This window comes from Manis pentadactyla, chromosome 12 (genome assembly GCF_030020395.1).
Source record: "Manis pentadactyla isolate mManPen7 chromosome 12, mManPen7.hap1, whole genome shotgun sequence".
Taxonomy (NCBI): domain Eukaryota; kingdom Metazoa; phylum Chordata; class Mammalia; order Pholidota; family Manidae; genus Manis; species Manis pentadactyla.
The window spans coordinates 35,452,337-35,480,298 of record NC_080030.1 but is presented as its reverse complement, the minus strand read 5'-3'; the positions used below and the strand labels follow the sequence as shown (position 1 = coordinate 35,480,298).

The window sequence follows — 27,962 nt, the reverse complement described above, 5'->3', positions numbered from 1 at the left end:
AAGACAAAAACAGACCTAAATCTAAAGCAAAAAGAAATAATGCTGCCTACTCACAGGAAAGTCATGGAAAAAACACCACAGAAAACCCAAGGGCAACACCACCGGGGGGCGTAAGGAGACCCGTCCAGGCATGGGCAATGCCAGAAATGGCCTGTGTTCCCCATAAGGCCCTTAATTCTGGGTAACATTTGGACAAATGATGTTAACCTTTCCAAGCCTCAGTTTCCCCATGTATGCCCCATTCATGCAGCTCTGAGGAACAGGAGGACAGGAGACACAGCAGAGTTGGGAGTAGAGACTGGTCACAGATGTTAATAAAGCCTGGAGGCCAGGAATGAAGTCAGTTTTTAAATGGGATGGAGGGGTGGCTCAAGTATTAATTGATGCCTGCAACTTTCCGGAGACTGCCTCTCCTGTTTGAAGGGTCGTTAACGTGACTCACATGCAATGGCACTGAGATTCACAAACACTGGGTCTCTCTCCAGTTCTCTGCCAGGTGGACCAGCACCAAGCCACTGGCGGCATCTCACTGAGAGTTACAGTCATAATGAGGTCCCTCTGCAGAAACCTCTAGGCAACACTGTATCATGTGACTAGCATGGTGGCCTCTGCTCTGAGACCTTCAGAAATCCCCAAAGTAGTAGATGTTTTAAGTGTTTTGGAGACTCATAGGGAGTATTAGGGAAATTTGGCACTTTCCCGGCTGCCCTGACCAATACAGGGATGACAACTTTTTTGCATTCATGGTGCTGACCACCCCCCACCCGACATCTCTAATCAGGTGGGGCCTGTTTTCCACTCAACCTCAAAGGTATCCTCAGCACTGTGCTCTAGATAGCTCCTGCCAAATAATGGGGTGAGACATAAGAAGAAACCCACTTGCCATTCCTGCTCTAAACCATTTGTGATGAACGGGTCTCCAAGAGTCGCAGAGTACACTTCACCTTGTGCTTGCTGTAACAGCACAAAGCTACAGGTGTTGGAAGTTGGGGGCACTTGCTGTCACACACATTAGGAGAGTAGCCAGGAACTGTAGGGGTCTCTTAGGCATCACTAAGTCTTTCTACCTTGTCAAAATTCAACTTTGGAATATTTCAGGCCTACTCAGTGTTTTTTCATCATGGCTACAATGTTCTCCAAAGATGTTTTTAAAGCCTAAGGTCCTACATGCTTCAAGGATAGAGAGAGAATCTACTTCAAAAGGATCAAAGAATCTGTAATATTTTCCCAGAAAACAGAAATGTTCCTCTAGGGAAGTCCAAATTGTAATCAACCAGCAAGAGAGCCAGCCAGACAAAGAAATTATGAATATTGGTCCATCTAAGTCGGTGTTAGGCCACATCACAACGGCAGAGCTCTGTAGTTTCCACTGTAGTCACACACTAAGGTAAAAAAATAGCTTCTCCATGCCAAATAAGGTAAGAAGGGAAGTGTTTCAAATATTCTCACCTGTTTGTTAAAAAACAAAACAGAAAATATGATCCCTAAGTTTTCCCTTAGGCCTGAGCATGGGCACCAATGCATTTGCCAAGTTTTCTCTCAATGGATCTTTTAAAAATACTTTATTTTGAGATTTATTATAGTATAAATCTTCTTACATCATGAAAAGCTAATCTTTTTCATGCTTAACGAACAGCATAAATGTCATTATGACATATTTTGGTAGCTCAATAGGTGATGAATATACCTTAATACCTGCTCTATCTATTTCTAAAGGCAATAGAAAATATCAACTATAGAATTTTAGATTACTTTTTCAAAAAGAGCTAAAGTCAGTATTGTTACAAAAGCTAAAGATTGTGGACCAGTTGATTCTTATTGTTCCTATTCAACTATCATTTATCGATCCCTGTGTCTGGTACAGCCCTGTTCCACAAAACTTCTGTGATGATGGGAATGTTCTGGGTCTGCATGGTCCAATATATAGCCAGTAGCGACACTGACTATTGAGCACCTGAAACACGGCTCATGGAGGTCCGAACTTTTCATTGTATTTAATTCTAATTAACTTAAATTTAAATAGCATCATGTGGATGATGGCCACCCTATTAAACAGTGCAGATATAGCATACATATCAATGCTTTAAGATAGAAAGATGAATGTGATTTGACATTTCTCTCAAAAACGTACAAAGTAATGGGAGAAATAAAATGCATGCACAATTTTATACCAAAATCTCAACTGAATTTCTATGGAACTTAATCAAGTAAAGAATGCATACGGAGGGCACTCACAATTAACAGGGAAAAATAGGCATGGAGATGGACAAATAGAACAGTAGAACAGAATGAAGAGCCCAGAAACATACTCATGTAGGATTTCTTTTTAGCAAGATGCAAAAAACAGGAGCTTTGAAGAAATTTGATACATTTTCTTTACATCTGAATTTAAACTTTTTGTAGTCACTGAGACACCATAAACAAAGTTAAAAGCGAAGTCACAGACTGAGAATGTAGAACAGATACAGCTGACAAAGGAGCAGATTACACGAGTATACACAAATAACTTCCTAGAAGTTCAGTAAGAAAAACAAGTAACAAAGAGAACACAGCAGAGCATATTAAGAGGAGATACATAAACATGTAAAATATGTTCAATCTGATTAAATCAGGGACATGTTAACAAGAACAATGAGGCTTCATTTCACACCCAGAGCACCCAGGAACGTGCTTGAATCCAACAAGCCCAAATGTTGGCGTCGACAGGGATAATCTCATACGCTGCCAGTAGGGTGCAAATTGGGGCCGCCCCTCCAAAGCAGTTTGTCAATGTCTGGCAAAGCTCAAAATCTGTACATGCTATTGTTGCGCTGGTCTATTTCTAGGCATTTATCTTAGACTCCTGCACAGATGCACAGGGGGATGTGCCGATAGGTTCGTTGTAGCATTATCTATAATTGTGAAAAGTAAAAAATAAATGCCTGTCAATAGGGGAATGAATGAATTACAGCCATTGAACAGAATGATGTGCAGCAGAATAAGTGAGCAAGATTCTTATATATCAAGGTCTCAAAAATATAATGTGGAGTGAAAAAGAGAAGTGATGGAAGAGTTGGGTACCATTTATGCAACTTTCAAAGCACTCTGAGTACTACATATTGTCTGTTTAATACCTAGGGATTAAAAGGATTAAAACATGGATTAGATGGATAATAATTTCTTAATAGTTACACCAGGGAAGAGAGGTCCTATGCCTTTGGGGGCCGCACTGTGGTCTTCCTTCCACTCCCCTCCTCTGCTAGCTCCAGGGCCAAGAGGTTGCACCCACCTGAAGCCTATCTCCCTTTGCCCTCCTGCCGCCTCGTGCTCTGGGAGGTGGGACCCCAGGATTCTCTACCAGTGGTCCTGAGCCTTCATGTTGGACGTACCTTCTGAAGAAAGGGCCTGGGGCAAACCTCAGGAAGGAAGGGAGGGGACAGGGGACAGGACCTGAAGGCCAGGGAGACTTCAATTGTGTCTTTGAGTGTTGGTTCTTAATAACAGTATAAATAAAACAAACGATAATATGACATTTGCTAATTCTAGGGGTGGGTGTTATTTTTTTATCACCCTCTTTTTGATAGCTGGCTCTTATATAGGACTTATCTCAATTATCATTCTAAGTGATTTATATTAAAATAAGAAGTTTCTATTATTACTCAATGTTACAGAAAAAGCCTAAATAACTTGCCTAAGATCACTTACTATAATGAGAAGAAGGGAATTGGGACCAGTGGTCTGCAGTTAACGATCTTAGCAGCTACTCTAGGCCTTTTTGTCTCTATGCTCAGATAACTTCACTTAAAAAAAAAAAGTAATTAAAATGAAAATACCCTGACAAGTACAATACAAGAAAATTCCCTAAGAAGGTTCTTAGGTGTGTTAGGAGCACAGATGACGATGGCATTCCTTAAGAAGAAAGGCAGTCATGGTGGGCACAGCCTTTCAGAAGAGGGTGCTGATATTCAACCCAGGCCTTGCTGGGCAGAGGGCAGGGGTGGGCATGAGGGTGAAAGGCCAGGGAGAGGGAACTGCGTGGGATACCTACAGGGGTATCTAGGAAAGTTCAAGAGGGACTTGAGGATTGGCAAGTGGTTGTGTTTGGCTGTTACCTGAGGGAACAACTCAGTGAGGGACATAGGTTAAGATTTTGAAAGGGAGGGTGAGAAATGAAGATGTAATTTGGAAAGTAAGGCCAGCTCAGAAGGCGGCACCTCCAAGGTGAACTGTGGGAGGACAGTGGGGAAGGCAGGCTGGACCACAGGTAACGTGTCTGTGCGCTCCCAGCCTCTTGGCCCTTCAAGATAAGTAAGCTAAGGGTAGAACGCTTTTTGAGGATGGGACTGAGTCTGGAGAGAAGTTGGAGAAATTCTCAGAAAACACGTGGTGAGACAGGAGGCTAGGCAGGGCAGGGAGAGCGCTGGCAGCAGGCGGGGTGACCAGCACAGCGTAGGGCTGCAGCCTGGAAGTGGTGGTAGCGCCCAGGGAAGCCATCCTGGCATGGACACGGACCGCGCAGCCCCGACTGAGAGCAGCTGCCTGGAGGGCAGGGCGAACATGGGTCTGTGGATCTTGGGGGAGCAAGCAAATAAAGAAGCTAAAATCAACGGTTCAAGCCAAACAATAAACACCCTTTCTGGGCAATTTCAGGCCTAGAGTAGGTGGTTGAGGTCCTGACCACGGGAACATGTTTCGAACTGAAGTCCCTTCTGTCTTTGAACTTCAGGACTCCAAACAAGACGCGTAACCCCGTGGGTGCCCAAATGCCCTTTGGAAAAGTTGGCCGATCTCTGAGATGTTGCCAAAATCCAGTCCCGCGTGGTTCTAGCTCCGCAGTGGCCCACTCTTCCAGGACCTGGCTGTCCCGCCCCAGGGGTGCGCAGAGCGGCCTCTGCTCACCGAGGGGATGAGGTCTCCTGGGGGCTTCGGGGGCACAGGTGCAGACAGGAGCGCGCGCCTCGTTAGTAACCCCAGGCTGCGCTCGGGTCCGCCGCGAGGCCAGGCCCAGGGAGCCCGGGAGTAGCTGGGTGACCCTGGAACTTTCTTCTGGAGCCCGATCCGGGGCCGACTGCAGAGTCGGCTGCTGGCAGGGACCGAATGGAGCACCGCGTCAGGCCTGAGGCTGTGCCCGGCACTTGCGATCCCGGGTCGGGTCCCTGGCGCGCGGTGGCGCTCGGCAAAGCCGCGCCCCCCCCGGACCCCGCAGCGCGCCCACCCCGACCTCCGGCGGCGCCCCAGGGGATCGCGGCCCGGCCGCCGCGGGCACCCAGGGATTGGGGAGGGCGGGGGCCGCGGGCGCGGCGGCCTCTGGCTCGGCCCCCGGGGCGGGAGGCGGGTGCGCGGGGGAGGCGGCGGGTGGAGGCGGCGGCCGGCGGGCCCGCGGGGCACTCGGAGGCCCGGGCGGCGGGCGGGCGGCCGCGCGCACCATGCTCTCCTTCGACGAGGCGCTGAAGCGGGCGGGCGAGTTCGGGCGCTTCCAGCGGCGCGTGTTCCTGCTGCTGTGCCTGACGGGCGTCACCTTCGCCTTCCTCTTCGTCGGCGTGGTCTTCCTGGGCCGCCGGCCCGAGCGCTACTGGTGCCGCGGGCCGGGCGCCGCCGCGCTGGCGGAGCGCTGCGGCTGGAGCCCCGAGGAGGAGTGGAACCGCACGGCGCCCCCCGGGGCCCGCTGCCGGCGCTTCCTGCTGGAGGAGGCCAACGCCAGCGCCGCCGCCGCCCCCGCCGCAGGCGCGCTCAGCTGCGCCGACCCGCTCGCCGCCTTCCCCAACCGCTCGGCGCCGCTCGTGGCGTGCGGGGGCGGCTGGCGGTACGCGCAGGCCCCCGCCACCATCGTCAGCGAGGTAAGCGCGCGCCGGCACGGGACACACGCGGCCGTCCGGCCCGACGCGCCCGCCCCGCGCTTGCACGCCGGCGGGGAGCGGACGGTGCTGCGGGAGTATGGGCGGCGCCCCCGGGAAGGTCCGCCGAGGCCGGGGCCCGCCGGTTCCCTCTGGGGGCGCCCCACATTTGGAAGCGCTGCGTGGCGGATGCCTTTCGTGCAGTTTTCGGTGCGAGTGCGTTAACAGAGCGAGGCTTTGGTTTCAGGTGCGAGCGGGAACTGTCATGGAAGCCAGGTGCCGAGATGCGTGGCACACGCCTCCTCGGGAATGGCAGCGCCCGGGACGATGCGCGGGACGGCTGCGGGGTGTTTGCTCAGCAATCGGAAATGCTGCGCGGACTCGCAGTTGGGAAGTGCGGTCTGTGCGCCAGCGCTCTTGGGCTGGTCGGGACCGGCTCACAGTCTCCAGGGGGCAGAGTGAAGACGAAACCACCGGGGGAAGGCAGCAAACTTTCTCTAGTTGCCCAAATGATTATTGGAAATGCAGGGGACAAAGGTTGAGGCTTTCCCCGGGAAATGACTGGTAAAACTGCTTTGGGGCAAAGGGCAACATCTGAGATAAGTTGGGAAAGCTGAGGTGTTGATTAAGGGTTTACATTTTTTTCCTGCTAATACGTTATAGGAATGCAGCAAAAAGGGGCTACAAGTCCTTCAAAATGGACCCGCCCCTCGCCCCCCACTTACCGGGCGGTGGCTGCTGGGGGCCGGGTAGGGACTGCTTCCACATTTCCTTGAGTGTGTTTTGGGCAGGCACTGCATCGTTAGGTGGGCCCTCATGAGCCCTTGGCGGCAGCACTGGTTTCTGCGCTAGGCTGGGCTGGGAGTTAATGCCCCCTCTTCGACTGTTAATGGTGTACCGCGGTCTGGTGACCTCCTCTCTCTGGGGTTGGGATTATAGATCTTTGACGTGGTGCATGTTCTGTAATGCCATGTGTGGGTGTGTGCCCATACTGTGATGTGTTACACGGAGACACCACCCCACGGCAGGCCACCAGGCAGTGTGTATGTGTGCTTGGGGTACTTTGATTTCTACTTATTCTGTGGGTAACGCTGGGGACTGCTTTATAAACTGCAGCGGCCTTGTTAGGGATTTCACAGCTGGAATGGACAGGGTGTGGCCCTGGGTAGGAGAGGGCATTTGCACGGTGAGTTGCCTCTCTTCCGTGGCTGTTCTATTCCACTCAGCATGGCTGCTTAGCGTTTACTTCCCAGGCAGACTAGAGAACTCCCCTTGGAGAGTTTTGAACAACACTCAGGTATAACTGAGTTTTGAAGACATTTAAACCCCAAATGAAGAATAAAATGAGCTTTGAAAGCAGAATGCACACACAGTCGAGTGGGGTTTCCATGGGCAAACATCATCCATGGACCTCAGGGAAGGGAGACATAAAAGTCAGTGCCCAGGTACTTTCTGGGGTTCCAGATTTATTTCAGGCATTCAGAGGTTATTTCAAGGTGGGCCAGGGGGGTCTTACAAAGGTCAGGAGCTCCTAAAAAGTGGTGTCTGGGATGGAAGGTTGGGAGGCCCGGGTCTGGCACGGTCTCCAGCTAACTCTATGGTGTGGGTGAATCAGCTTTTCTGGGATTCAGTTTTTCATCTGTAAAATTAGGGGCTGGATTAAACCTTTACAGTCCCTGCAGATGCCATCAGCGTCGTCACTGAATGGCTGCCCCGTGTGCTCAGAACAATGATAAAAACCTTCAAGGAAAAGTAAAACGATACTCAGTATGTGCTCCTGAGGGCTGCCAACATACTTTTGAAGTTTTGAAGTTTATGGGAGAGATTTTTTTTTTTTTAATCCCAAATTGCTTCTTCTGGCTTGTTTGTTTTTAATGCTTTGATTCTTGAGAGGAAAGCTCCCTCTATTCAGGAGGTTCGGCCGTGCAGAACAACTATTCTTTCAGAGTACTGCACGGTTAATATTTTGCTGTCTTTGGTTTTTGAATGTGATCCAATTAGTTTTTGTTTTTTTCATGTACTGTCAAGGATTAGAAGAATGAATGTGGCCAACACCATGTAACCAATGTATTTTTATAGACTTGAAGTATAATATCTTAATCAGGGGAAGGGGTGCATTGTGAGACCTTATAAGGTGGAAGGGCAGCAGATTCTGGAATGTCTCCACGTGGCTACTATATTCCGCCCTTGCACCATGCTTGGGGAGATCTCTTAGTCCTGGCTTTATAGAAGATGCTCGTGTGGCAGGAGGTTGAAGAGCCTGCCAGAGTCCCACACCTTCTGTGTAGCTGAGATGGGTTCCGATCCAGAGGTCTTGATTGTAATTGGTCCCCTTCCCTCCATGCAGTGTTCTGAGTTCTTAGGACAAGTCCAGACAATGCAGATCACTCACACTTGAGAACCTGCTGGAAATCTTGTTGAACCTTGTTGACCTTGTTACTTGTTTTGGTGGTCCTCTGGCCTCCATGCCACTCTGTGTACAGCTGGTCATGCAGGCAGATGGGGAGGCTTCACTGCTGGGAATGGCTCTTTACTCTTGGTGTGAACTTCATCTATCCTCCTTTCATTTTACAAAGCAAAATACCTTCAAGGAATTAAGTCAGAAGTCAATGCCAAGTGCAGGGCGGATGCACTCCTGCTCCCCCGCTTGTTTCTCCTGCTCAGCCCAGGGCGGTGTATTTTCACCTGCGTGTACCTTCCTCGGTGCAAACCTCCGTCATGTCTGGACCTCATCCTTATCTGGTTGTCAGACATTGTGAAGAATAAAGCATGATGTAATGCAGAGAAATCTGAGCCCCCACCAACCAGATATTCCAATTCATTGCCCAGGGAGTGAGTCTTTGAAATTGATGTTAGGACTTTAGCCATCCATGTAGAAAAAAACAAAAAAAGAGGTTCTCTCTAATCTGTCAGTAGGAACCAGCCTTCAGAGCACCTTTAGAAATAGGATCTGTTTTTTCCTTTCCAGATCCTTCTTCCCCCACAATAAAGGGCAAGTCTATTTGAGTTGAGTAGTGGTCCCATTGAAGAGAGTGGTGGCTGCTTTGGTCTCTGGGGTTGTCCTTGTGTTTCACGTGTCTCTGCTTTGCTTCTCAACATCCGTCCCATGCGGTAAGGCCAACCCAGGAGGCCAACCCACAGACATCAGTGCCACCAGCATCCTGTCCTCACTGACATGCACTGTTGTGGATATTGGAGAAAGGAGTTTAGCCGGGCTTAAATGTGAGCCTGGACTGCCCCTCTGATTTGCTTTGTGCACTTTAGGCAAAGATTTTACTTTCCTTTTTTTTTTTCCTAATATTATTTGTGCCTTCCCTGTTTTTTGGTGAATCAACCTCATCAGGAGAACATCTGTTTTATTATTACTTTAAAGACCCAACTATGGCATTGTTCATTTTCTGTTTCATAATTTTTGCCCCTTCTTATTTTTTCTAGCTTTTGGAATTTATTTTTGGCATGTTTCTTCCAATTTAAGTTGGATGCTTAGCTCGGTTAATTCCAGCTTCTTCTTTTCTAGTATAAATATTTGAAACTCCAGATTTCCTTCTATGTACTTTTTTTATTGCATTCAAGTTTTGAAATGCAGATTTTAATTATTATTAAAACATTCTCAGTATTTTAGATTTCCATTATTATTTCTTCTTTGACCCATGATTTATTCAGAGACTTGTTTTAAAATTTCAAATGCATGTTGATATTTTTATCTTTCAATTGCTGACTTCTAATATAATGTTGGCATGGTCAGAAAATGTGGTCTATATGGTACTGATTCTTTGAATTTTATTGAAATTTGCTTTTTGGCCTTCTAAGAGAGGCCAGTTTTTATAAACTTTTCATACATGCTTGAAAAGAATGTCTTTAACTACTGGGTGCAGGGTTTTATAGATGTCCAATATTTGGAGCTTGTCAATCGTGCTGTTAAAATAGTCTAGATTTTGATCAAGTTTCCATCTGCTTGGCCTATTAAGAAAAATTAGAATATTGAAATTTGCCATTATATCTGTAGGTTTGTCAGTTTCTCCCCATATTCCCATCAGATTTTAAAATTATATATACATGAAGCAATTTTATTTGATGCATGTACATACAAATTCAGACTTTTTAAAACCTATGTAATGAATTGGACCTTTTGTAATGTGTAGGGACCCTATCTAAAATCCATGATGTATATTGCATTAATGTCTTTTTTGTCTGATATTAATATAGCCACCTCAGCTTTCTCTTAGTCAACATTTGTGTGCTAGATCTTTTGTTATCCTTCACTTGCAAACTTCCCATGTTCAGATAGTTTAGATGTGTCTCTTGTAAAATGCAAATGACCTGATTTTGTTTTTTACTAGTGTGCTTAACCTCCTTTCAACGCATATGCTTAGTCTCATTACGTTTATTGTGGTAATTGATATGTTCTGGCTTCTTATACCATCTATTTTTTTCCTTTACCTTATTCTTTCTATGCTTTTTATCCCTCATTTTTCCTTCCATTAAAAATGATTAAAATTTTTTTCTTATTCTATTTTATTCCTTTCCTTATTTGTCTGGACTTTAGATCCTTTATTTCAACTATTTTAGTCATTACCCTTGAAATTTTACTGAGTTTACTTAGGAAACCTACATTTACTACTGTGACCTTCTCTGAAACAATTTAGGAATCTTAAACACTTAGACTCAGTCACTTGTCTTCCTGCGTTACAGACCATAGCAGTCAATCATCTACATCTACCCTTTTATTGTTAATATATGGTTTTTGTGTAGATCATGTATGCTTGGGTTTTTATTTGCTCATTATTTTATATGGTGTCTTTTTTCCCCATTTCCTTTTGATGCAGATCTTTAAAAACTTTAAGTGTATTACTAGGTAGTAAATGTTCTTAGTATTTGTTTATGTGGAAATGTCTTTATTTCACCATTATTCTTGAAAGATAGTTTTGCTAGGTAAATACTTCTATGTTGCTATTATTTTTCCTCAGTCCTTTGAAGATGCTGGTTCTGTCTTACAGCTTTTATTTTGCTTTTGAGAAGTCTGTTGTCAGTCTAAGTGTCCTTTTCTCTCAGGTTGTGTCTAGTGGGTATTTCTTTTATTTATCCAGCTTGGTGTACATTGCCTTTAAGGGCATCTGGCCTATGGGAAACACTCAAAAAATATTTGTTGAATGAACAAACTGTTGTTTTCCTTTACCTGTGAATTTTGGTTCTTTTAAAAGTTCTGGAAAATTCTCAGCCATTCTATCTTCAATGTTGCCTTTTCTATTCTCTGTTCTGTTTTTCTGAGATTCTAATTAGATGTAAGGTGGACCTTCCTTTTCTGTTCCTCATGACTCAACCTCTCTCTCAGAGTTCCCATTTCTGTGTCTATAGATATGGTCTAGATATTTCTTCAGACACACTTCAGAACACTATAATTTCAGAACACTGCCTTTCTGTTCAGCAGTATTAAATCTGACATTTATGCCATCCATTGAACTTCTTATTTCAACAATTATCTTTTTCATTTATCAAAGTTATGTTTGTTATCTTTCAAATACACCTAGTCATTTTTTTGGTAGTCTCTGTATTTCTGGCTCCATCTTGTGTTTCCGTTTTTCAGTTTCTTTAAATGTTGTATATGTGATGACTCTGTATTTTGTATCTGGTAATTACACTGTCTGAAATAACTTCATTACCTGAATCCCTGGTATTAGAAACCTGTCATTTGTCATGGGTTGTATGTTTGGTGTTTGTTGATTATGAGCTCCCAGCTGACTGATCTTCTCTGTGGGACATCTGGCTGCCTCCAAAGAGGACTTACTTGCTTTTTCTCTGGGCTGGGAAACACCACTTTGACCTGGAATCACTTTTTTCTCTCCTGGCTGAATCTACGACAGCTGAATCTGTCATTGTTTGTTTTTATTAGAGGTCTATGGTTTTCTTACTTCCTGAAATACCAACTATTCAACAAAAATTATGTTTTATGCTGAATCTAACTTTTCAGCAAGCATCCCTCAAAGTAACTAGCCCTTTCTGCTGATGGCAAAGGGGTTTTAATAGTAGAGCAGTTTTTTTTCTAAATGGAGTAAAGACAGGACCCTAAGGAGTGAACAGGCACCCCACTAGGTATCTGCTCCTTGGTCTAGACAGTAGGATAGCCAAACAGATCCATGCAGTATGGACCCCAGAACAACAGCAAGGAAAATATGTACAAAAGGAATGAGAGTGTGAAAGAGCACATCTGCTTCTTTCCATCAGTTGGGATGTTGGATTATCAACTACTCTTCAATTGAAATTTATTTAGCGTTTATTGTATGCTAAGCACTGGACTAAGCTACAGATATTAAGATGGGTAAGTTTCTTTTTCTGAGGAGCTCAAGTCCTGGCAGAGAAACTTGCCCTGAGACAATGAGAGTGGTGATGGGTGTGGGGAAGGCATGTTTTCTTATGATTGAACTTATGATTCAATCGTATGATTGAACTGTGCTGACGTTGACCTCAGCCTCAGAGGATGAGGAGTCCAGGAGGAATATGTGAGGAAAACCATGTTCCATTCTCACATTCCCTCATCTTCATCATCATTTTATCAGTGGCTGCTAATTAGGTGCCCTCTGGAGTACTGGTCGGTGTGTGTTCCTGTGACCCACCCATAGAGATTTCCAATCCAAAGATCAGGGTGGGGTTCAGGAATCTTTGTTTCTCACAAGCATGTAAGGCCCAAGCAGGTGGTTCTTGGACCACACATGGAGACTCGCTGGGCGTTTCCTTGAGCAGCAGTAGGGGAGCATTGTGAGCAGGGCCACCTTCTGTGTGGGTGCAGCCAGTGCCAGTTCCCCCAGACACACTCTGCAGACCTTGGGACAGAAGCAATATCCTTTTACCTCAAGACAGGAATCCAGATTTTATCCGATGAAATGCTGTTGTTTGTTTGCAGAAGGTGTGGGGCTTTCCAGAGATGGGCAACTGTTAGTGAAGTCCTGTAACTGTTTGGGGTGTCCACATCTGAACCACACTCCCTGGGAATCTTGGGAAATCTTAAGGTGGAGCTTTGGGCAAAGGCAGAGGTACAAGTGAATGGGATATACAACAGTAGGGCGTGGATGTCTATGCTTGTTGATGTATGGGTTAAGATTCTTGGTATAAGGCAGGTTAGTACGGTGGAAAGAATATACATGTCCTCTGGGGTCAGATATACCTGGGCCTAAGTCCCAGCAATTCTGTATTCTATCTTCAAGGGCAAGTCACAGAATCTGCCTGTGCCTCAGTTTCCTCAGCTCTAGAATGGGCAAAAGAACAGGTGGGTAGGGCTGGGGGAGGGAGAGAAGGAATAAGTGTTGGGCCAGATTCGACTTGGGATCTGTAGTGTGCTGGCTTCTGGTCTAGGCTGATACAGTACTAGTAAACTTGCCTTCAATATTCAAACAACCAACATCTCTTAGGCACTAATTTGCCCTTAAGGCAAAGAATATCTTTACTTTTCCTCCGGGACACACAACTGATTATATTTCCCAGCCTCCCTTCCAGCTAGTGAGGCAGGTGACAGAGCTCTAGTCAGTGATATTGGGAAAAATGACATGTCACACTGCCAGGTCTGGAGCCAGCGTAACCCTCCTCTCCACAATCCCCGTCTTTTCCTTTCTTCCCTCACCTGCCTCCAGAGAGCCCTGAAGTCTGAAGAGACGGTAGGGTCCTTGGATGAAAGGAGATGCATTTCTGAAAGCCTGTGGGGAGGGGAGCCGCCACCTTCCTTCCCTCCAACTCTTCTGCAAACAAATGTTAAATTAATGAGAAATTTTCTTGTGTTGAACCAGTGAGATTTGGGGGGTTATTTGTTACAACTCTAACTGTGAGCCTACCCTGACTAATACAGCACTGTAGTGTATTTCCTGATAAAATGGTAGGGAGGCTCTTTCCTTCAAGACTGTCCTCTGCTTGGTCTGTACGTGGGCCGCCATGCCCTTGTCCATGGGCGTCTGTAGCCCCTCTGGCCCCTGGTCTCTCCAGGGCATACCCGGCTGTCCTTCCCGGGCTCTCAAACATGCTGTTTCCTTTTCTCAAAATACCTTCCCTCTTTCCTCACAAGGCTGTTCCATTTTTTACCTAAAGATGAGGCTAAGGGTTACCTATTGTAGAAATACCTTCGGCCACCTCCCGCCCTCCACTGCCCTGGGGCGTCTGATGTCCTTCGTCTGCCGGTCTCCCTCACCAGGTGCGGACTGTGCCCACGGCTGCCTCCCTCACCAGGCTGCAGGGGTCTTGAGATTAGAGACTGTGGTAATAAATACTTGTGATGAAATTACCTGGCATTTAATAAATTTCATGATTAAATTAGTAAAAAAGGATTGACAAATTTGACCCCTTTTATAATTTTGGCTAGACCAACTCTGCAATTGACCTTCATAGGTTCAGATCAGTTCTTCTCCCCAGTGCGTGTGTGTGTGTGTGCGCGCGTGCATGTGTGTGCATTAATTCTATGTATCAGTTTAGAGAAAATGGACACCTTACCAAGTTTGATCCATTGAACATGATATACTTGATGTCATTTCAACATGATGTATTGCTGCCTTCGGCACTATTCAGTTTCTGTCAGCAATGTGTGTAGCTCTCAGTATGAAGATCTTACACAAATTTCAGTAGTTGTCGGATGCCCTGGCACAGTGCTGCTGAATGACACGCCATGAGGAGACATGTGTCTCCCTCATACCCACGAGGACTGGCAAATCATCAGGTGGTCATGGCCTTGCAGAAACTGACTCCTCCCTTCCCCAACCCAGCCCTCTGCAGTAGAGGGACAATAGACGACACCCCTGCCCCTGTCTGCATGGTCTCAGAATCCTAATTTGGGGGATCCAACCCAGGACATGAAACAAACAGGAAAGATTAGAAACTACAGGCTTTTGAGGTCATAACTGTTATGTGCTGATGTCCAAAAGGCTTTTCTCAGCTCTTCTGATGCTTCCAGGCACATCTGTGTCATCAACCAAGATGCGGCCCAGGGACAGCTGGGCGCAGGTGCAGGCCTGGGGTCAGTGAGGAACACTCAGGAGGCCTGGCCTCCAGCGGTTGAGAGCACAGCGGTGAGCCCTCCGAGGCTGCGAAGGGGAGCACACGCTGCCTACCGTGCAAGACAAAATGAAACCTTTCCAAAATTCTTCCTCTTTTTTTGTCCCTTTCTTCAACCAAAACTACGAAAGGAATATTATTTCCATACTATGAGGAAAAGGCAAAGTTCCTTATGGTTCTTAGTGTAGCTTTTAGGAATCACAAAGGATGGTGAGCATGGCAAACAGTGGTCAGGGCTATCTGGTCTAGGCGAGGGATCGTGGCGTGGCGTTTAAAGGGGGTGCTGTGCTCTAAGTTGCCGTGACTGTAGTACAACAGAGTAACCTGGGGGCTGATATGTGGGTAAATCTAGAAGAAAGCAGTGAGGAATGTAGGTTAGGGGCTTACGAGAAATATTTTAAAGAAATTCCTGCACTTAAATTGTGTGGCTAGTATGGGCCTCATGCGGACCATCCCTCAAAGTGTAAAATTGATTCAGCTGTTTAACTTTAAAACCTGTGTTCAGGGGAATTAAAAATTAAAGTCAGGGAAGGAGCATGGTGATTTTGTTGACTATTTTCTGAAAGCTTGCATCCTGGCCTGTGATCAATGATAGAGAAGCTGTGGTGGGAAAGGTGCCAACTCGGCGCTAAGGTCACGTGAGTGACCGGGGGTGATGGCAACATCGGTGGACCTCTGTTACCTTATCTGAGTAAAGCAATCAACTGTCAACTGATTTCCAAGATTCCTTGACGTCTATTATTCTACAGCCTGTTTTCAGGCCCCTGACCTGTTTCATTCTTGACCCTAAGTTCAGGGTTGCCATAGTCATGCCAGGGTGAGAAGATGTCTTAGGATGAAGCTAACTTGAAAGCTGGAGGGGTTAGTTTCCAGAAATCTGGGTGGATTCTTCCCCAGGACACCTTCCCTTCCAGATGAGCTTACTGTGCTGTGCATGATGTCAGCAGGAGGAGGGGTGGAGTGGGAGATGTCGCTGGCACTGGGATGGGCGCCCATCCTGCCTTCTTTAACATTTACTCAAGACCGTAGGGCCTTACGGAGAATCTCAGGAGGGCGACACGCTGTAGGCCATCCACACACTGGAAACTACCTGAGGGAGACAGACAGCTGCATGTCTGGATTTGGAAACAAAGGTGATTCTTCTGCTCTCAGACCTAGTCTTATGAGGCAGGTGACCTCCCTGTAAGACTGTCACAGGGTAGAAGCAGGGGAAATGACCAAGTGATTGGCGAGTCTCCAACGTTCCATGTTAACAGTGAATGCTGGGGCCAGAAACTGGAGACCATCATGTGGAAAAATGGACCAGAGCCTCCCAGTGCATACCCACACCTTCCGCTTCAAGTATCAGGTTATTTACACGTACACATTACACTTAACATTTAACTTAAATGTGAAGACATTTAAGAATTGTATAGTAATTCTGACAGGAGTGCATCAATTCAGGGGGTATATAGCATTTCTTTTGTAGGTCATACTGTGAACTGACGTTGTACTTATTTGTGATAATGCCTGCAAGTAAGTGTGGGAGGCTGTGTTTTCTCATTTCTTCAAAAACAGCTCAGAGACGAAATTTGGAGGCTCCAAATAATGTGAGACATTAGTTGGGGCCTTGTAGGTTTACTGTTCCTGTGTGGATGATGACAAACCAGTGGTCCAGCTCTCCTCGCCCAAACGATCGAGGGCTCTCTCTTCCTGGTGGGAGTCAGCTCTTTCAGCACTTGTATGTTGAGATACAATTATTTAACTTTTGCTGGCTTCATAATGCAGAAATAGGAGTTTCCCATGGAAGACTTGAATTAGTGTATCATAGTACAGGATGCAATTTTACATGGAATGAAAGTTTATTTTATTCGTGCTTGTGTGACCCGGGGGCAGATTTGGGAAATGGTGGTTTTCTGTGAAATGCCGTCGGCACTGGCATCCAGTGTGGGAGACCCAAGGACGGCTTTGTAAGAGCGGATGCAGCCAGGGCCTGAGCAGGTCCCCCTGGCTAGAAGAAACGAAACAAGATGGGCCAGCCTTGACTCTTAGGGCAATGGGACCTATGAGCCAGTCTGGTCTTAATGAAGTCTGATGGCTTTGAAAGTTTTTGCTGTTAGTATTGTCAGGTTTCTGGGATTGGAGCCCACGTCGACAAGAGTGAAGGAGGCTGAGGGTAGGGCACACTCCCAAGAGGAGACAGAGCTTCCATTACCTGGGCAGCGCTGCACAGAGCCACAGGGGCTGCCCGGCCGTGGTGATGACGGCTCTGCGTAATGCTCTGCTCATCCTCTCTGCCTGACAGTGTCTCACGTTCGTTCCAGTTGTTGCTTATGTCCCGCGTACGCACAGGCAGGGCAGCTCTGATTTCACAAGCCCTTCGCCAGCTGGAAGCATTTCATGGCCGGCAGGCAGCACAAGATGAAAGACAACATTTGTGTCCCAAGCCCCTGGGAAGGGAAGCTACAGCCGATGCCTCTGAGACATAAACAGAAGGGGCAAGCGTCAGAATCTCTTATTCTGAAGACTGATTGTAGCACGTTTATGGGGATTAAGGGATCGTGCAGAAAACAGTGTGCACATTTAACATGGGTGATTTTTTTTAAAGCAATGCTTTACAGGCATCTCTTGAGAAACAAGTTCCCTTTCATTGTCCTCAAAGGATTCCTTCAAAGCGAACATTCACAGGGAAGACACATAGATAATTAAAAATATTAAATATCCAGGGTAGAGGAGAAAACTGAGTTGAAATGAATGAAGATTAATTTGGCCTCAACTTTTAAAAAATCAAATGAATAAATTCCACAGTTTCTGTAGGATAGAGGAAATTGTTCCAAGAACCTTTCCCAGAGTGGCTGGTGCTCCTTCTGGGTCTGCACTACTGGGTGACAGTGTGACAGACTTGTCTGAGGTCCCTTGTAGGGAGCCACTCTGTGCCCTGTAGGGTGACTGTGATCCCCTGTCTAGGATGTGAGTATACAGCGCACATACAGAAGAATTTTGACTTTAGGCTAAACCACTCAATCATAATAAAAGTTAGTCATGGGGATAAAAGTACAGCATGGAGAATATAGTCATTAATTCCATAATGTCTTTCTATGTTGACACATAGCAGTACCTACACCAGTTGGGGTGAGTATCTGATAATGTAGATAATTGTCAATCATTATGTTGTATACTTTATGCTTGAAACCGATACATGATTGTATATCAACTATAGTTCAATACATAAAACAAAAAATAAACTAAACCAAGTAAGTGCATTGCAAAATCAAATAAAACTGTTTTTGTGCTTATCCACTCTAGACATAGATAATTACCATTTATCGATGCACAATTCTGTCAAGAAATTATCAAATTCTAGATCTGAACTGGTTTAGTGTGGCCTATCTCTAGGACAAAGGAGCAGCTAAGAACATGAGCTCGCTGGTTGCATGAATATGGGCAAACTGCTTAGTTTGAGATTTTTCTGAGCTGAGGTTCTTACCAAATGGGAATCATGACTGTTGTGTGGGGTTGACAGGAGGCATGCGAAGTGTTTAGCATGTTGTCTGGTCCATCATAGGTGCTCAGGGACTGGTGATGATTGTAGTTGGTGAACACGGATATTGAGGAGATCGACTCAGAGAGGCAGCCTGGGGCAGCTGGGAATTAGAGGTGGACTGTGAACCCCTCAGTCTTAGGAAATCTTTTGTCGGGCAGGGCACCAAGATTCCAGCACTAAGGGACATGGCAGGGATCCACTCTTTGGGGCTGGCGTAACTGGGGCTCAGTGATAAACACCAAGGAGAGACCCAGGATGTAAGGCCAGAGCTACAAGCTTTGGCAAGACTTCCCAAGCCTTCACTTCTTCAGTCATGACCTGGAATTGACAGCCTCCACCCCCTGGCCAGGTGCCTCCTTCTTGCTCTTTGTCACCAAATGTGGGCCTGAGTCGTCTGTGTGCGTGTTCTGGTCTGGGGCTGCTGGACTCAGGCTGGCTCAGACCTCATACTGTCTGTCCTCTGACAGCAGGCAGAGCAGAGATGCTGGGAAGGGCCTCGGATTCCCTAAACCCAGGGAAATCCATTAGCTGAATAGACAGCTGGGTTGCTACCGGCTGTGGGCAGGAAGCCTGGCAGCATCTAGAGAAACTTTTCCTCACATTTTACACAGAAGAGGGAAAAGCCCCAGCTTTCTGATTGAAGTTATGATTATCTGCCATTGTTTGGAGGTAAGTGGTGGGGCCACTGACCCAGCAGATACAGGCTCTTCAAGAACCCGACGGTGTGGTGCTCAGATTTGTGCTGCATCCTCCACCCACTCCCAGCAGTGCCAGCCAGTGTCTTGCAAAAGAAATGTCATCTCCTAATCTTCCTGAATCATTGCTCTGATCGTGTCCCTTCTTGCATTTAAGCATCCCAGGTGCCTACTGGGCGGAGCAAGGGACTGGGGCTTGTAATCGGGGCTCTGCCCAGCTTCCCCTCTATACTCATCTGCTGCCCTGCTGGATGCCGTTTGAGGAAAGTGACAGGCCCAGACTCAACAGCCCTGGGAGTCAGCCCAGTGTGGATGCCAGGCCACAGCAGGCAGGGCTGAGTCCCTTGTCACCCTGGAGGTCTCCTCAGGCTTGGACGTCGCCTTCGGGAGGCTGGGGTTTCCTCCCGAGTTAGGGTCAGTTTCGGGTCTGCCTTGTCACCGCGGCTGTGGTGCGTCCCAAGAGAGAAGCCAGAGAGGAAAGGGATTGGAGAGCAGAAGCCAGGGGAAGGAAGAGCCGCAAGAGCAGCGTGTGAATCACACCCCCCGCAGGAGGTGGTCGTTAGGGCAGGGGCTTGGTGCTGGGGACAGCAGGCCAGTGTGGCACTGGCTGGGCCTCCAAACTGGACGGCTCTGTCCCTTGACCCTTTCATCTCTGCTCCCGTCTTTGTTCTTGTCCTTGGCTTTCGCCTCCCTCTCGCAAAACCCACATCCCCAAGGAACTGTCCTGCTCCCCCGCCCCAGAAGGCCATATCCGACCTCTGCCCTCCTCCGGCACCTGGTTCTCCACCATCCTCATCACAGGAGCTTGTATTTATTGGGCATTTGCTCTACACAATGCATAATATCTCATCTAGTTCTCCCACAATGCTGTGCTGTATAAATATTATTGTTCATTTTACATGAACAAAAAAAAACTCTAAAGCACAGAAGGAGGAAATATGCGACTTTCTCAGAATCACACAGCTAAGTAACAGAATGAAGATTTGGTGGGGGAGTTTCCCTCTCACCTGTGACCTGACTGTGGGGCCTTGATTGTTCTGTGCTGAGACACACTCTGCCTTCTCCATACCACCGCCAGCTGCTTCAAGGCAGGAACAACAACTCGGGTACCTTTGACCTTTGGCCTTTGATAAAGGCCTAAGAGAGCCAGTGCCTCTGACCTAGTGGATAGTCAATGCCTGCTTGTTGGCAGGGTCCAGCGGTCCATCTACAGGTGAGCAGTCCTGGTGAGGGTTGAAGCTGAACAATGCTCTGGAAACTGGTGTGTCCTGTAGCCCTGGGAGCAGGTTCCAGCCTCGGAGACTCACTGGGGAGTGCGGGTAGCACACCGTAACGCCCTGGCCCAGCGCAGGCTGCACTTCTCTGCCAGCTCGGATGGCAGCTGCCACCCATCCCCAGCTGTCCCCTCAGCAGGGCCTGTATGGATCTGGGAGGCGTGAGCATCCCCGGTGGCTCCCGGGCCTTCTCCGAGGCCCTTTGGGAGTGAGGCATTTTGAAAAGAACTAAAATCCCATCCACCATGAAACCCTCTCCATTCCATGTTTTTCACGAGCACAGAAATCCTTCCATAAGTTTGGGCAGCAGAAGCTGCCCCAAAGGTACTGTGGTTGGAAAGGTCCCAGCATGGCCTGTGCCTGTATTGTAGTTGGTTAAAAGGACAAATTTGCCTCCTATTTTGGGGCAGTATATATTAAGCAATCCAGTTCTCTTGACACTGAATAGACACTAAAGTTTAATCCACGAGCATAGCTTAATATCCAAGAAGAACAAAAAGCCACACTATAATATACTACATATAAGCTGATGGTTATTAATACATACTTCCTGCTTAGAAACTCACTTTCTTCTTTAATTACCAGAAAACATTGCAACATAGTAAACAGTCAATTCATCTAACCCTCACGTACCCCATGAGCCTGTGTTGTTACCCCATTTTGTAGAGAAGGGAAGTGAGGCACAGAGAGATTAAGTGACTCCTCCCAGGTCTGCAGCTGCCAGAAGGGAAAATTGGAAAAGATATTTTTGATGTGTCAACCAACAGGGATTAACTGATATCTATAGAATATGACAGGGATTGTGGTAAATCAACAAGAAAAAGAACGGGTTTTTGAAGAACTGACAAAGGGTACAGACAGTTTTCAGGAAAGGAAACCAAAATTCTCATTGAGAACAGGAAGCCTGCAGATTCACTCACAATCAGAGAAATGCAAATGCAAATGCAAGCAAGATAGAACTTGGCCCTCGTCAGGCTGTTTAGGAATGAAAAACCCAATGCCAAGTGTTGGTAGGTTGTAGGTTGACCGCAGGGCATGTGGGACTATTCTCAGGAACCATCTGGAGCTACTGATGCAAATTAGGTGCCCGTGTCCATATGCTGTGACCCAGCCATTCCACTGCTATGCACAGATCCCGAAGGAAGTTCTCAAGCCCTCCATCAGAAGGCGGGCATGTTCACTGCTGCAATATTTGCGTGGCAGGGAGTTGGTACAATATGGGAGAGAGCAAATGTCAAATGTAGTGGAGATGCTCCATGCCACAGTTGGAAAGGATGTATTAGATGTCCACCTAGCATCACGGAGGGTCCGTTAAGGCACAGGGCCAAATAAAAAAGCAAGAAACAGAATGAGATTTAGGATACAATACCATTTACATAAAGTTAAAAATACGTACACACATAACAATGTAGATTCTACAAGAATACAAACAAAAAGATACACTTTAACACATCAGGATGGTTCTTTTGTGGGGATGGGATGGGAATGGGAATAGGGATAAAAGAGAATGAATAAATAAATACCAATGATTATAATACATTATAATTAGCTCAACTTTCTGCCCTTGAGGTCCAAAAGGAAAAAGGGGTAAAAAGAACAAAATGTATTTTTCTGCCAAAGCACTTCTGGGTCTTGTAAGATGCCTTAGAAAGCACCCAGCCCCTGGCCTATTGGATGGATTGGCCTGTGATCTGGAATCTAGGTGGGCTCTAGATCAGTGGATCTCCAGCTACATTTTGCCAGTCCCAGACATTGCAGCACTTCCCAGCAGAACAATTCTACTTTCACCAGTTTTATTTTAGTGTGAAAATTCTGTTTATTTGTTTTGTTTGTTTTTTTAGAGGGGAGCAAGAATTCTGCTTCTAAAATAGTGTTTGAAAAGACCCAGGCTATTCCCCAGGATCCCTCCCCCATCTAAAATTCTACATTTTGATCAAAACAACCAATTTAAAATGTTTTAAAACTCAGTTTGAAACGCCAGCTCCACATGTGACTGTATATAAGATATTTTCTTGGGAAGGTGTTGAAAAGTTTTTCCTTCTGATGCTCATTCAGGTTCTTTCTGTTGACTTTCCATATATAATTTATTTAAAGTTATATGGTTTAAAGTAAACCTCTGCATGATTTGCACCCTTTGAACTAAATCCATTTTAAGTGTCTACTGCTATTGCGGGTTTCTCTATCCACTTGTGACAACTGACCTGAGACGTCCCAGAGCCGTGCACCTTTGGGAACAGGAGAGAACACTGCTGATGGACAGGCACAGGTGATTTCAGTGGTCACCTGGGGGTGCTGTGTCCTCAGGTGTGGACCACTGAGGCATAGATGGAAGGCCTTTCCCAAACGTGTCACATGGATGATGTCTCAGTGTCCATCTCAAAAGTCTAACATAAAATGCATTAATTCAATCAAGTCTAATAGTGCATTCCCAACATTGCCTTTTAATTAATTCACAGTTTTTACTATGCTTTTGTGTGTTCTCAGATACTTTAATCTTCAAAGATCATATAATCTTCCTCATTAGTAAGATGAGGGTAGCAGATACTGTTTAGAATTTCCTGGGGGTCTGGTTCTTGCAGTTGTGTGACTAGGCCAATCTGCAAGTCTTCTTAAAACAAAATGTTTTGGCCTGTCACCATTTTCCTTTTTATTTTGCCCTTTCCCTTTTTGTCTTTTGGTTCTTCAGTGATGTAGTGTCTTCATCCTAGTTTCCCAGAAAGCAGAGCCTGAGGCAAGGGTCTATGGGTAGCATCAGAACAGCCAGGAAATAGATGTGGGGGAAAGGAGGGTGAAGTAGGGGAGAAGGGCATATTTCTACCTCACCATGGAATCTTTTAAGCCACTGTGTGATTGCCCCTGGGAAGTGGGGTGGAGGATGGGGACTCAGAGAATAGGGGGGGAGAAATGGGGGAGAATTTAGCCACTGGCTTCTGCCTCCCGGTGGGCAAAGATTCCCCTCCCCCAGCATCAACTCCCTCACACTTTTGGGTTGTCCCATGGATGGGTGCCTGGTGAGATCCCTGATGTGGGAGGTCAGAGGCAAGAGCACAGGCACAAGGCCAGGAGGCCGAGGTGGGGCCTGCATCAGGTGGTCAGAGCCCCACAGGGCCAGGTCAGGAGGCAGGTGAGGCCTAAAAGATAGGAGAGGTGCAGAGAGAGTCCAGTACAGGATCCAGTAGATGATTAGCTCCTGCTCAGACTCTGTCACAAATTCCTAGTGCCACACTGACTGGGTTTTTGCCTCGTTTCCAGACACCTGCACCCCATGGATTCCCTGCCACCATCTTCCACCCACTTCATGTCAGGCTCCATATGGCCCCTGCCCCCTTGCAAAGGGCTGCCTTGAGTCCCCCACTTCATAGAGTCTTCCCCTAATGGTTATGTGTTGTGCATGCCAGCACCCACATTTTTCTACTGCTTGCACCTGGGGCTCTCCGAGGGTGACCAGATGTCCCTGTCTGCCAGCAGAGGTTTCCTGTGACTTAGGACTTTCAGCGCTAAATGTGGGAGAGTCCATGGCAGCCTGGGACAGTTGGTCACCCTGAGCACTCCACAAGAAGAAAACATGATTCACAGCTTGGACGTGTAATGGAGTGGAATATGGTTAAATAAACATAGTGTACCCATATGGTGGGATATGACAGAGATGATAAAACTGTGTTTAGGAAATAATAATGAAGAAATATTTATCATACCATATTAAGTTAAAACAGAAGGCTGGGATATCAATGTGTGCACTTTGCGTGAAAAATGGTGTTGAAAAACAGAGACTGCCTGCACAGAGGCCTTGATGGAGAGAGTTTTATTTATTGCCGTTCACACAGTTTTCCTAACTAACCATGATACTCTCCTGCCAAAGACGTGCTAAAGTAGATGTAGAGCCGCGTGAACATTATGGTTGTTCTACATTTTAAACTGATGAGTAGACTGCATGCAGATTATTCATACTTAACTGCAGTTATTTTGTTCAATTTAGTAAGGTTGCTAAGAAACAAATCAAACCTGCAAAAATTAAAGTGTGGCAGTAAGATTCAGTGGTCAGCCAAGGAAAAGGGGCCCGATTCCTTCTCAGAAAGGAATGTGAAGTCCCATAGTCACTGGAAGAACGCTGTTGATGATCTCTTACCCCAAATAGTTGCCTCGTTGCTTACATGAAGAAGTCCAGAAGGGAGGGGGCCTGCTCCAAGAGGGTGGCCTGGGGGAGAATAAAGCCTGTGGCATCAAAGGCACCCAGTCTAGAAACTGTCGTAAGGGGACCAGAAGCCTTTGCTTCACAGGCTCAGAAAACAAAGCTGGGCAAAGTGGATTCATGAAGGCTGCAACTGCCTCGCTTCATCTGACTCCAAAGAGCAGTGGTCCCATTTATCAGGAACTAAGATGGGTGCCTTACCTAGCTTCTAATAAGCTAGAGTCTCTTTAAACATCTTAGTGACCACATTATATTTTGCCTTATTTAGTTTATATTTGGATTTATATTAGTGATTTTTTTTATTATGTGATAAGATACATTTACTTGATTCATTTCAATTCACACTTGAAACCAGTATGAGTTGGTTTCTTTCCACAGTCAGCCTCACCCTAAACTAATATCCTGTCTGCACCCACCTACCTCCTGAGCAGTGACTCTCAGAGTTTATAATCCCTGGAGGGCTTATGAACATCAGATGGCTGGGTCCCAGCCTGGAGTTTGAGTCAGTCAGTGTGGGGTCAGGCCTGAGAATCTGCATTTCCAAGGTCCCAGGTGTGTCGATGCTGCAGGTCCCAGGACCACGCTTGGACACTGGTCTAGAAGGAGGCTTAGCTTTAGCTCATGGCTCTTTCATGTAATACTGACTGGCTAACCTTACATGTGCAAGGAAATCATGACTCTCTTCAGGTAGAGTCCACAGGAAGCTTGGCTCTTCTTAAAATTTCAGCTCACTCATGTGGTCTCTTCCACCATGGTTACCCTGCCAACCTGCATGTCACAAGATGGATGAGTCTTAGGAAAATGTCCTATTGGTCGTTGCACATTTCTATTTTTGTCAGTGAAACGAAGTTCAAGTGCCTCAATCTGCCCCTGACCTCACCACCCTGCATGCAGATTTCCCATGTAATCGAACCTTCCTCTGCTCTGTACAGAGGCACCTCTGCCCCTGCTGGGCCAGCTGCCCCTCAGTGGCTTCCCCACCCACCCCCAGCCGCGGGTTGTGCCATCCTCTGGAACGCACCGATCTCCTCATTCAGAAGAGGCGTCTATGCAGTGGCCAGTGTGAGCGGGGCAGGAGTAGGTGCTGGGGCTGCGGTGCCCGCTGAGTACCATGTGCAGGTCCTTCCTGCTCCTCTGCAGCCGCAGGCCCCGCCTTCCACCGTGGGCTCCCACCTCCTGCCCCTCCAACTGGCTGCCTCTGTTTCCTGTCCTCTGCCTCTGCAGCCTCCCCCTTGACCTTTCCTCCTCTTCCTTCCTTGTGGTGTAGGGGTGAGGCCCAGTTGTGGGCCTCAGTCTGCACACTGCCCCTCCCCTGTGCCGCAGGTTGCTGGGGGTTGCCTAGCTCTGTGGGTTGCCCGTCACAGCTGGGGCTCTGCCCTCCTGGCTCCCGGGACCCCCCAGTGCATCTCCTCAGCCCTCGCTTGGCTTTTCCAGCCTGCTCTCCTCCACATGCCCACCTGTGCTTCCCACACACGCCCCCTGCCCTCATTCCTAGCAAACCGCCTCACTCCCACTTCCTGACCCTGGAAGACTCAGAGCAAAAAGCGCCTTCCATGTGGTGCCACAAGACAGAGGTTGCGGGCACCTGCTCCCCTGCTCTCCTCCTGCGCCCCTGTGGGTCCCAAAGGCCTCTCCCTTCCTGTGGAGGCCGCTCCCACCCGTGGCCCAGCCTTCCCCCAGCGTGTGGCCCACACACATTTAAACACGCTCCAGGGCAGTTGATCCACACAGCGCCCTCCCCACGGCTCCCATCTTGCCGAGGCTCCAGCCCCATATTTCCCCATCCTAAGCACGTTCTTGACCTTACCTCCTCTTATTGCCTCCTCGTTCTCACCTCCCACTCCCCCCTTATCCCAGTGATGTCCGTCCCCAGCACCCCACAGAATCAGCTCTTACCCAGCTCCGGAGCCTCTGGGCTGCTGTTCACTCACCCGGCCCTTCCTGTCCTTGTGCGTCACACTGCAGTGTCACCTGTGCTGGAGGGGGGAGCAGCATTCATACTCTTTAGGAACCCTGCTGCCATAGTCACCAGGTCGTATTTCACTGTTCTGCCCATTTTGTGCTCCCAGATACATCTCCCATCTCGCTTCTGCCGGCCCTGCCCAACATCTGCTGAAGCCAAGCAGACTTATGCAGATGGGCACAGCTGGTCCCAGGCTGCTGGTTCCTGCAAACTTCCAGGAACTGTGAATCCAAAATCTGGAAAAGGTCTGCAGAAAATGGTCATTTAGTATAATGTTAAGTAATTAGGTTAACTGTCACATATTTCATGATTATTTCCAAGTGCCTACCTGGAAAGTACATGCTCTTGAGAGATTTTCATATTGATTTCATTTTTCCATTGTTTTTCACTTTTTCAGTAACTCCATCTGTAAACAACTCAAGCTTCAATGCCTGATGCAGTGTATTAATAAATTATCCCTGAACACCTGTGTTTACTTCTTGAACCTTCTCAAGAAGGCCAAAATCCATTAGCATTTCAAAAATCATGTGATGTTGCTTTAGCATTGCTAACATTTTCCAGACTATTATGAAAAATTTTAACTCATTTATAAATAATGGGAAACAGTATCAGAATTTGCTACTGTGGAGACCATTTTCAGAGCAATTCCTGTGACAATGATTCTCATTAGCCACTTCATAATATTTCATCTCCATCTTTAAAGCTTTAAGTGAACAAACCTGGGCAAGATGGGGGCTGCAGGGAGGGTGCTGTGTGGATCAACTGCCCTGGAGTGTGTTTAAATGTGTGTGCCTTACCTGTGAGTCTTGGAATTTCTTTTTTTTTCTCTCAGCATTAACACTTAGAAATTTGCTAGAAACTTCACAATTTGTATTTCATGTTAAAAATACAAATGTAATTCATGTAAACTTTTCAATTAAAAAATACAGAATTTTTTCAGTGGAAAACTTAACAAATATTCAGTTGCTCACTACCCCAAATGAACAAATGTTAGTTTTTTGTCATATTTACTCTAGATTTTTCTTTTTAAGAAATAGGCCATTACAGATCAAATTGAGATTCCCCTTATTATTGCCACATACAAATTATGCTTAAAGCCACCATTTTCTTATACTCAGAGATTCTGTTGGTCAGGAATTCAGTCAGTGTGGAATGCTCATCTCTTCTCTGTGATGTGCAGCCTCAGATAGGAAGGCTCGGAGGCTGAGGTGACCTGATGGCTGGAGGCAGATGCCTGAGGTGTCTTCATTCATGTATATGGCAGTTGGTCCTGCTGTCCACCGGGACCTCACCTGTCAGTCAGCAGGAGCAGCTGCCCCTGATCTCTCCGTGTAGCTTGGGCTTCCTCCTAGCATGGCAGCCCCAGGCTCCTCACGCGGCAGCTCCCAAGGCAGAAGCTGTATCTTTCTCGTGGCCTATGCTCAGAAGTCATATCGCATCACTTTGATTGCATTCTGTTTGTTCCAGAAGAGGCACAA

General features: G+C 46.8%; 1 protein-coding gene across 2 annotated transcripts in view; it reads left to right on the top strand.

Moving 5' to 3' along the window:
- The first annotated feature begins 5,305 nt into the window (after window positions 1-5,305).
- SLC22A3 (solute carrier family 22 member 3) overlaps window positions 5,306-27,962 on the top strand; it is an 85,602-nt gene continuing 62,945 nt past the window's right edge. Inside the window, exon 1 of one of the 2 annotated variants that reach the window (XM_036886782.2) lies at window positions 5,306-5,816. In XM_036886782.2, coding sequence (XP_036742677.2) covers window positions 5,406-5,816 — 411 coding nt within the window. In that variant the 5' untranslated portion in view covers window positions 5,306-5,405. The remainder of the gene's footprint in view (window positions 5,817-27,962) is intronic. The other variant, XM_036886781.2, reaches the window with a different exon arrangement.